A 10831-nucleotide genomic window follows, 5' to 3' on the forward strand; every position below is an offset into this window, starting at 1 on the left:
GGAGGCGGGGGCGGGGCGGGGTTCCCGCTGTGTGTGTCCGCAAGTCAGTTTCTCTGGCCACCGAGGGTGGAGCTCGTGGGGGATCCACGCTCTCTAAATCGGGGCGTTTTATAACGACCACCGCAGACTCGATCCTGAACTTAAACTGGGCGGACTCGATCCTGAACTTAAACTGGGCGGACTCGATCCTGAACTTAAACGGCATTAACAGTATGATTATCACGCTTTAGGATACCCTCTGTTATTACTGCCCCACCGTCATCTCCAGTATTAGATACAAGTGACATTCGCAAAGAACCAATGAATATCTACAACCTTAATGCCATAATCCGGGACCAAATCAAACATCTGCAGAAAGCCGTGGACCGGTCCTTGGAGCTGTCTCGTCAAGGAGCTGCAGCACGGGAGCTGGCCCCCGTGGTCGATAAAGACAAGGAAGCCCTAATGAAAAAGATCCTCAAGTCGCTACTGAGCACCAAACGGGAGCAGATCCGCCACACTGAGGGCGGTGCTGAAAGCCAACAAACAGGTGATCTCATTCTACTGGTGAGCTATGCTAGCCAACACTTTAGTTTATGCCTAAATGTTTTCAGTGTCCACTACCATCAGAATGGGAGAAGGAAATGCCAACCCACTCCAGTATTCTTGCCTGGAGAATTCCATGGACAGAGGAGCCTGGCGGGCTATAGTCCATGGGGTCACAAAGAGTCGGACATGACTGACCAACTAACACTACTACACTACTGGATATACACCGCTGGTGATGCGGGGGCGCGGAGGGCCTGGGTGCCACCGCGGCCGGGGACCGCGAAGCCACCCGCCTGGCGCTGGACAGGCGGTGGGTCCACCTGCCAGTCTCTGTGCTAGTTCTCGCGCTCGCGCTTTTGTGTGTGTGTGGTTTTAAAATTTGTGCGCTTGCGGGTCAGTAGCGGGTGTAGGAGAAAATTCGCCCCTAAGAATACGTGGTCACCCATCCACCACCCATCACCCATTCACCATCTCACCAAAGTGAAGTCCGAATTAGTGAATTCGCGCGCTCCGTGGCTGCGGAGTGGAAAACGCGGGGTTGTTGCTAGCGCGGTCAGCCGGGATCCTGTCTCCTTCCTCCCCCGGCCAAAAGGTCAGCGCACCTGCCCTGGGGGCACCCGTTCTCGAGACGAAACTGCTCAGAGTGTGGTGTCTGGCCGCAGGCCCATGGGAGGGACGCGGTTGGAGAGAGCATCCAGGAATGTGACTGCGCTGGGGGTTGGAGGGAGGGGGGCAAAAATGACGAGATGAGGGCTACCCTCCTTTTCCCTGGAAGGTTTCTTTTTCCTCTTGGATCTTGACCCCCAGACCCTGCAACCCACCCGCCGCCGCTCTCTCGCAGCGAGTCTCAGCTCCGCCTGCACTTTGGAATAAACTGGAGCGCTTTTCAACCCTGCAGAGCTGGATGCTGTCACTGCAAAGTCTCAGCTGGTTAGCGGTGGGGCCAGAGCAATCCTATTTTTCAGAGCTTCCCGGGTGATTCCGGCCGGCAGACTGGACCATGCCCCTCCCCACGACCCCCGCGTCCCCGCTTCCTATTCCTCTCGCATCCCGCAGGGGGCGTGCTCTGCTCTCTGTCCAGATTTCCTTAGAAAGCTGGGACCCTCGGCTGCAAAAGTGACTTGAAGAACTTTGAAAGCCACCAGTGAAAATCTTTTCCATTTTTCCTTCCTTTCTTTGCTTTGCTCAGTTATTCATCATTAACTTTTTTATGTTAGTGGCATAAAACTGGCAAGAAAGTGCAACGATTCCCCAAACACTCCCTGCCCGGTGCCTAGCCTCCCCGTTTATCATCTCCCACCAGAATGGTGCATTTATTACAACTGATGAACCTACGGTAACACATCATTATCACCCCAAGACCAGAGTTTACACATTAGACTTCACTGTTGGTATCAGTTCAGTTCAGTTTTGTTGCTCAGTCGTGTCTGACTCTTTGCGACCCCATGGACTGCAACATGCCAGGCCTTCCTGTCCATCACCAACTCCTGGAGTTTACTCAAACTCATGTCCATTGAGTCGGTGATGCCATCCAACCATCTCATCCTCTGTCGTCCCCTTCTCCTCCTGCCCTCAATCTTTCCCAGCATCAGGGTCTTTTCAAATGAGTCAGCTCTTCACATCAGGTGGCCAAAGTATTGGAGTTTCAGCTTCAACATCAGTCCGTCCAATGAATATTCAGGATTGATTTCCTTTAGGATGGACTGGTTGGATCTCCTTGCAGTCCAAGGGACTCTCAAGAGTCTTCTCCAATACTGCAATTCAAAAGCACCAATTGTTTGGCGCTCAGCTTTCTTTTTAGTAAAACTCTCACATCCATACTTGACTACTAGAAAAACAATAGCCTTAACTAGATGGACCTTTGTTGGCAGAGTAATGTCTCTACTTTTTAATGTGGTGTCTAGGTCATAACTTTTCTTCCAAAGAGTAAGCATCTTTTAATTGCATGGCTGCAATCACCATCTGCAGTGATTTCGGAGCCCCAAAAATAAAGTCTGACACTGTTTCCCCATCTATTTGCAATGAAGTGATGGGACTGATGCCATGATCTTTGTTTTCTGAATGTTGAGTTTTAAGCCAACTTTTTCACTCTCCTCTTTCACTTTCATCAAGAGACTCTTTAGTTCTTCTTCACTTTCTGCCATAAGGGTGGTGTCATCTGCATATCTGAGGTTATTGATATTTCTCCCAGCAATCTTGATTCCAGCTTGTGCTTCATCAGCCCAGCGTTTTCTCATGATGTACTCTGCATAGAAGTTAAATAAGCAGGGTGACAATATACATCCTTGATGTATTCCTGTCCTCATTTGGAACCAGTCTGTTGTTCCATGTCCAGTTCTAACTGTTGCTTCCTGACCTGCCTACAGATTTCTCAAGAGGCAGGTCAGGTGATCTGGTACTCCCATCTCTTCTAGAATTTTCCACAGTTCATTGTGATCCACACAGTCAAGGCTTTGGCATAGTCCATAAAGCAGAAATAGATGTTTTTTTCTGGAACTCTCTTGCTTTTTCAATGATCCAGCGGTTGTTGGCAATTTGATCTCTGGTTCCTCTGCCTTTTCTAAAACCAGCTTGAACATCTGAAAGTTCATGGTTCACGCATTGTTGAAGCCTGGCTTGGAGAATTTTGAGCATTACTTTACTAGCATGTGAGATGGGTGCAATTGTGCGGTAGTTTGAGCATTCTTTGGCATTGCCTTTCATTGGGATTAGAATGAAAACCGACCTTTTCCAGTCCTGTGGCTGGGTTTTCCAAATGTGCTGGCATATTGAGTACAGCATCTTTTAGGATTTGAAATAGCTCAGCTGGAATTCCATCACCTCCACTAGCTTTGTTTGTAATGATGCTTCCTAAGGCCCACTTGACTTCACATTCCAGGATGTCTGGCTCTAGGTGAGTTATCACACCATCATGATTATCTGGGTCGTGAAGATCTTTTTTGTACAGTTCTTCTGTGTATTCTTGCCATCTCTTCTTAATATCTTCTGCTTCTATTAAGTCCATACCAATTCTGTCCTTTATTAAGCCCATCTTTGTATGAAATGTTCCCTTGGTATCTCTAATTTTCTTGAAGAGATCTCTAGTCTTTCCCATTCTATTGTTTTCCTCTGTTTCTTTGCACTGATCACTGAGGAAGGCTTTCTTATCTCTCCTTGCTATCTTTTAGAACTCTGCATTCAAATGGGTATATCTTTCCTTTTCTCCTTTGCTTTCTGCTTCTCTTCATTTCACAGCTATTTGTAAGGCCTCCTCAGACAGCCATTTTGCTTGTTTGCATTTCTTTTTCTTGGGGATGGTCTTGATCCCTGTCTCCTGTACAATGTCATGAACCTCCATCCATAGTTCATCAGGCACTCTGTCTATCAGATCTAGTCCCTTAAATCTATTTCTCACTTCCACTCAAATCGTAAGGGATTTGATTTAAGTCATACCTGAATGGTCTAGTGGTTTGCCCTACTTTCTTCAATTTCAGTCTGAATTTGGCAATAAGGAGTTCATGATCTGAGCCATGGTCAGCTCCCAGTCTTATTTTTGCTGACTGTATAGAGCTTCTCCATCTTTGACTGCAAAGAATATGATCAATCTGATTTCGGTGTTGACTATCTGGTGATGTCCATGTGTAGACTCTTCTCTTGTGTTGTTGGAAGAGGGTGTTTGCTATGACCAGTGTGTTCTCTTGGCAAAACTCTATTAGCCTTTGCCCTGCTTCATTCTGTACTCCAAGGCCAAATTTGCCTGTTACTCTAGGTGTTCTTGACTTCCTACTTTTGTATTCCAGTCCCCTATAATGAAAAGGACATCTTTTTTTGAGTATTAGTTCTAAAAGATCTTATAGGTCTTCATAGAACCATTCAACTTCAGCTTCTTCAGCATTACTGATCAGGGCCTAGACTTGGATTGCCATAATACTGAATGATTTGCCTTGGAAACGAACAGAAATCATTCTGTTGTTTTTGAGATTGCATCCAAGTACTGCATTTCAGACTCTTTTGTTGACTATGATGGCTACTCCATTTCTTCTAAGGGATTCTTGCCCACAGTAGTAGATATAATGTTCATCTGAGTTAAATTCACCCATTCCTGTCCATTTTAGTTCGCTGATTCCTAAAACATCAACGTTCACTCTTACCATCTCCAGTTTGACCACTTCCATTTGCCTTGATTCATGGACCTAGCATTCCAGAATCCTATGCAATATTGCTCTTTATAGCATCATACTTTGCTTCCTTCACCAGTCACATCCACAACTAGGTGCTGTTTTTGCTTTGGCTCTGTCTCTCCCTTCTTTCTGGAGTTATTTCTCCACTGATCTGCATAGCATGTTGGTGTTGTACATTTTATGAACTTGGACAAATGAAGATATGTACCCACCATTATAGTGTCACATAGAGTAGTTGCACTTCCTAAAAATCCTCTGTCTTCTACGTATCCATCCATAACCTTTGGCAACCACTGATTTTTTTTTTTAACTCCAAAAAGTTTTGCATTTTCCAGGACGTCATATAGTTAGAATCATACAGTATGTAGCCCTTTGCTTAGTGTGCATTTAAGGTTCCTTCATGTCTTTTCATTGTTTGGTAGTTTATTTCTTTGAAGTGCTGAATGACACACATTCCATTGTATGGATATAGTACAGTTTGTCCATTTACCCACTAAAAGACAGCCTGATTGCTTCCAGGTTTTGGCAGTTATGAATAAAGCTGCTATAAACATTCCTGTGCAGGCTTCTCTATGGTCATAAGTTTCCACCTCCTTTGGGTAGAGACCAAGGAGCTTCACTTCTGAGTCACATGGAAGAGTATGTTTTGTTTTATAAGAAACTGCCAAACTGCTTTCCAAAGTGACTGTATGATTTTGCAATCCCATCAGAAATGAATGAGAGTTCCTGTTGCTTCACATCCTTACCAGCATTTGATGTTGTCAGTGTCTGGATGTCGGCCATTCTAATGGGCTTGTAGTGGCCTCTCATTGCTGTTTTAATTTGCAATTCCCTAATTACATGTGACATGGAGCATCTTTTTTTCCCCCAGTTTTATTGAGATATGATTGACATATAACTTTGTATTAGTTTACAGTATACAACATAATAACATGATACATGTAAATATTGCAAAATGATCACCACAGTAAGTTTAGTGTGATGATATATAGCCTCACATAGTTATAGTTTTTCTCCTTGTGATGAGAACTTTTAAGATCTGGTATCTTAAGTTGCTTCAGTCATGTCTGATTTTTTGTGACTCCATGGACTGTAGCCCTCTAGGCTCCTCTGTCCATGGAATTTCTCAGGCAAAAATACTGGAGTGGATTGCCATGCCCTCCTTCAGGGGATCTTCCCGACCCAGGGATCAAACCCACGTCTCTTGTGTCTCCTGCATTGGCAGGCAGGTTCTTTACCACTAGCGCCACCTGGGAAGTCCCCTAGGTAGATTTTATGGTAATTCTGTTCTATTTTTAAGTTTTTGAGGAAACTCCATACTGTTTTCCATAGTGAGTGTAGCAATTTACATTCCCACCCACAGTGCACAAGGGTTTTCTTCTCTCCACATTCTCACCAACACTTGTAATCTCTTACCTTTTTGATAATAGGCATTCAACAAATATCTCACTGTGGCTTTGATTTGCATTTCTGTGGTGATTAATGATGCTGAGCACCTTTTCACACACCTGTTGTTTGGACCTTTTTAAAATCTGATTTCTTATAGTTAGATTTTAAGAGTTCTTTGTGTATTTTGGATAATACTCCTTTATTAGATGTGTCTTTTGGAAATATTCTTCCAGTCTGTGGCTTGTCTTTTTATTCTCTTGAGTTTCGTTTGCAGAACAGAAATGTTTAATTTTAATGCAAGTTAGGCTTATCAGTTATTTCTTTCATGGATCATGCCTTTGGTATTATACCTAAAACATCATCACTATGCTCAAGGTCGTCTAGGCTTTCTCCTGTTTTATCTTCTAGGAGTTTTATAGATTTGCATTTTAATCTAAGTCTGTGATCCATATCAAGTTAATTCTTATGAAAGCTGTAAGACTGTATCTAGAATTATTTTTTCCATGTGGATGTCTAGTTGTTCCAGCACCATTTGTTGAAAAGACAGTTTTTTTCCTCCCTGGTATTGCCTTTGCTCCACCTGGGGATGGGGTTAGGGACCGCCCCTATCTGGAGCCCTGTCACTGCTCCTTTTCCCTTTGCTAAAGACCTGCAGACCCCAGATGGGGGCGCTTCCTAACCCCATCCCCCGGTGGAGCAGAGCCCCAGCCAACCTGTGTAATTTGTGAACCATGAGTGAGAAATAAACCTTTATTGAGCTCACCATTGAGACTGAGGATTGTTATTACAGCATAATGCAGCAGAAGCTGCCAGAACACAAGTGTGAAAAAGGGAAATTTCAAAACAGGGAGAAGCTTATAGTGTGGGTGGCTCAATTTCAGTAAAGGTGATCCTTTTTGGGAGCTCTACATGGGGCTTCCCAGGTGGCACAATAGTAAAGAACTCACCTGCTCATGCAGGAGACCTGGGTTCTATCTCCTGGAGGAGGAAATCGCAACCCACGCTAGTGTTCTTGCCTGGAAAATTCCATGGACAGAGGAACCCTGTGGGCTACAGTCCATGGGGTCACAAAGAGTCAGACACGACTGAGCACTCACATACCTCCCACTCTCCCTTGTTAGCATCAGCATCAACTGAGACAACTGACTGCCTTTATCCAACTGTGATTCTAAGGCTTGAAGACCATTTTCCTACTTGGGACAGTCTTGTGGGAGATGTGCAGAAAGGTAGATTCACTTTCTAGATTATTTATAATTCCAAAGTGCAGCTTGTTCATAATATAACAGTCTCTAAATCTATGTGCTTTTTGCTCATAGCAAGGTGGCTGGGCTTCATTCCCTGGTCATCTCCTGGACCCAAACAAAGGGACCATGCTTGGTCGTCTCCTCCAGGTCCGTGGTTCCCCGTGTACCTTTAGTCTATTGGACCCTCATACCCACTCACCCCTTGTGGAGAGCAGGATTTAGGGTAAGGTAGAATATAAATAAGTATACCCAGGGCCTTTTAATTTATAGCTTTTTGTTTTTATTCCTGTGACTAAAACTGCCTTTCCCCAGTCTTATGACTCCTCACTAGAGAATAATGGTAGAAGGGAGTTTGTTCTTTTATCCCTCCTGTTTTCTGGAACTGGCCCATATACAAGGTCACAGCAGATGCAGCCACCCTGGTACAATGTGATCCTGCCCCGGACCAAGGTGGATACCCAGCCTGGGCTGGGCAGATAATTCCCTCTGCAGATCGAGAATTCAGGGTGGCTACTGAACATCTCTTGTTATTATCTTTATTAATTCAATATTTATTTCTTGTTTGGTTGGTAGCAGTCCCCTTTTGCTAATGGTCAAGAGCCCTGGGGCCTGAGAATCTGGGTCCTATCCCAGCTCTGCAACTTAGTTTCAATTAGTTGTGAGACCTTAGCTAGGATGCGTTCACCTGTGCCTCACTCTGTTCCCCAGCTATAAACTGTTCACTCTGTTCCCCAGTATAAAGAGGGGGTAATGTGCTGATTAAACTACTAAACAAGGGCTTCCAGGTGATGCTAGCGGTAAAGAACCTGCCTGCCAATGCAGGAGACATAAAAGACGCAGGTTTAATCCCTGGGTCGGCAAGATCCCCTTGAGGAGGGCACGGCAACCCACTCAGTATTCTTGCCTGGAAAATCCCCATGGACAGAGGAGCCTCGCAAGCTACAGTGCACAGGGTCGCAAGAGTCAGACATGACTGAAACTATTTTAGCACGCAAGGTGAGGTTCAAATGAGTTATCTAAAGTACTTAAAACCATGCCCAGCAAACAGTGAACTTCATGTAGCATTTGCTCTTACTCGTCTATGTTTGGGATGGGACTAACCTCAGCCTTGACTCCAGGACCAGACACATGGCCCCAGCCTGGCCAAAGAGTATTTCCTTCTATCTGGTGGGTCAGAAGTAGGCATGTGACCAAAGCTGGGCTTTCCTGTGGCCAATCGTGAGACTTGCTGGGACTCTCAGAGAACCAGAGGGTTGAGGAGGACGAGAAATCCGAGTCCTGTTAGTCATCTGGTCCCAAGAGGACTGAACCAGGAGCGACTGGAGCCCCTGCAGGTGCCTGTGGAAGGAGAAGTGCCTCCTGAGGTGCCAAATGACCACCTGGATCCAGTGGGCCAGAAGTGCTGGGTTATTTGAGCTGTTAAATTCCCTAGTTAGCTTAAATGAGTTTGGGCTGCTTTTTCCCTTTTGTGTCCCCTGCAGAAGAAAAACAATCCTGATATTTTCAGTCTGGGCTGGTTCCTTGAACAAAGGAGAAAAAGCCATGCCCATCAGGGCCACCCGGTGTGCTGTGTGTGGAGAAGCCAGGCCTCCAGATGGTCCTCCAGGTCCTGCTGCAGCTGGGCTCCCAGGGTCTACAGGACGCCAGTGTAACCTGATAATAAAGCTCCCTTTTTTGCTTTAGCTATTGTATTTTCTGATGTGTTTTTTTAGGAAGTAACATAAACAGAAAATGAACATTCTATAAGGTCCTCATGTGTGTGATAGGGCTTCACTTTTGGCTCAGCTGGTAAAGAATCCGCCTGCAATGTGGGAGACCTGGGTTCGATCCCTGAGTTGGGAAGATCCCCTGGAGATGGGAACAGCTACCCACTCCAGTATTCTGGCCTAGAGAATTCCATAGACTGTATAGTCCATGGGGTCACAACGAGTCAGACACTACTGAGCAACTTTCACCTGTATAATAACTTGCTATTGTATTTTCCAAACAAAAATATGATCCTAATAGATGGACTTGTGTTTGAAAGACAAAAAAATCTCCTCTCTACACTCACTGTCAGCAGATGACTGGAGTCCACACGTGCGTGCTAAGTCGATTCAGTCGTGTCCAACCCTTTGTGACCCCATGGACTGTAGTCCGCCAGGCTCCTCTGTCCATAGGATTCTCCAGGCAGGAATACTGGAGTGGGTTGCCATGCCCTTCTCCAGGGGTTTTCCCAACTCAGGGATCGAACCCATGTTTCTTACATCTCCTGCATTGGCATGCAGGTTCTTTACCAACTAGCACCACCTGGGAAGCCTCCCCTCCCACCGTGATAAATATGTTGACAAAACAGAAGTGTGATCTCTGGTTGCATCTTTCTTGTCCATTCTAGGATGAAAAGGCACCCCCACCCCCACCTCACACAACCCTAAGTCTTCTGTCTTCTCTCCAGAACTGGAGAGGATTGCTCCCCACCTTTTTCCACCAATGGCTTCTCCTTTTTGCCTTCAAACAGGTCTGCTGCTGCTGCTGCTGCTAAGTCGCTTCAGTCGTGTCCGACCCTGTGCGACCCCATAGACGGCAGCCCACCAGGCTCCCCCATCCCTGGGATTCTCCAGGCAAGAACACTGGAGTGGGTTGCCATTTCCTTCTCCAATGCATGAAAGTGGAAAGTGAAAGTGAAGTCGCTCAGTCGTGTCCAACTCTCAGCGACCCCATGGATTGAAGTCTACCAGGCTCCTCCATCCATGGGATTTTCCAGGCAAGAGTACTGGAATGGGATGCCATTGCCTTCTCCATCAAACAAGTCTAAGAGTCCCCTATTATCTAAAAATTCAGGATTTTAAGAGTGCTACAGGCTTGCCTCTGCCTGTAACCTGCCTACTCTTCTCGGCGCCCAACTGGCATGTTCTGTTCTCTCAGAGTGCCTCTGGCCAGCGCCAGGTCTTGGCTCTGTCCTGGCACCAGCCTTCTCTGGACATTGGTTCTCTGAACCTTAAAAGGTTCTTTCCTCTAGGACATCAGGGCACCTGTCTCTGGTGTAGCCCTTCTGCCACCAGGGTCCTCCAGGCCTCTGCAGCTTCTCAGAATGCTGGCCTTTCTTCTTATGCTCTTGCCTACTTAGCCTCTTTACTGCAATTTCAGGGTTCAGTGTATTCAAAATCACCACTTCTGCACAAACAGTGGTCTGCTCAGCAGCTCGGCCAAGCAGTGGAAGAGTTGGGGACTGGGACTGCAGGATGCGGACTTGAATCCCACTTCCACTGGTCCTGAATCTCACGACCTTGGGCAAGTTACTACCGCACCTTGAGCTTCAGTTTCCTCATCTGTAGATGGGGTTAATAATAATACCCATCTCACAGGATTGCTACAGGCACCAAGAGGGATGCTGTATGGAAGAGCTCATTGAACACTTTAATGCATGGTATTGTTCTTGCCTGGAGAATCCCAGGGACGGCAGAGCCTGGTGGGCTGCCATCTATGGGGTCGCACAGAGTTGGACACGACTGAAGCAACTTAGCAGCAGCA

At 46.0% G+C, this 10831-nt stretch overlaps 2 protein-coding genes across 13 annotated transcripts in view; both read left to right on the forward strand.

The window, feature by feature from the left end:
• Positions 1–529, forward strand: part of CREB1 (cAMP responsive element binding protein 1) — a 73417-nt gene extending 72888 nt beyond the window's left edge. For all 11 annotated transcript variants that reach the window (XM_061382762.1, XM_061382778.1, XM_061382729.1 and 8 more), the window contains one exon: positions 231–529. The gene's annotated coding sequence lies outside the window, so the exon portion shown is untranslated. The remainder of the gene's footprint in view (positions 1–230) is intronic.
• Positions 301–9003, forward strand: LOC133227847 (protein bicaudal D homolog 1-like). Of its 2 annotated transcripts, none has more exons than XM_061382870.1 (2): positions 301–546; positions 8803–9003. In XM_061382870.1, exons 1-2 carry the CDS (start codon positions 301–303, stop codon positions 8971–8973), a joined length of 417 nt encoding a protein of 138 aa, XP_061238854.1. In that variant the 3' UTR covers positions 8974–9003. The 2 variants fall into 2 exon arrangements, with proteins under 2 accessions (XP_061238854.1, XP_061238864.1); XM_061382880.1 differs by having other exon boundaries at positions 301–529.
• The last annotated feature ends 1828 nt before the right edge of the window (positions 9004–10831 follow it).

Source organism: Bos javanicus, chromosome 2, assembly GCF_032452875.1.
Source record: "Bos javanicus breed banteng chromosome 2, ARS-OSU_banteng_1.0, whole genome shotgun sequence".
Classification (NCBI taxonomy): domain Eukaryota; kingdom Metazoa; phylum Chordata; class Mammalia; order Artiodactyla; family Bovidae; genus Bos; species Bos javanicus.

What these genes read in the sequence shown, in the direction of transcription:
- LOC133227847 (XM_061382870.1), top strand. Translation starts at nt 301, where the DNA reads ATGAATATCTACAACCTTAATGCCATAATCCGGGACCAAATCAAACAT. An exon ending in CAGGTGATCTCATTCTACTG is followed by an intron (nt 547 to 8,802) that starts GTGAGCTATGCT and finishes TGTCCCCTGCAG; the next exon opens with AAGAAAAACAATCCTGATAT.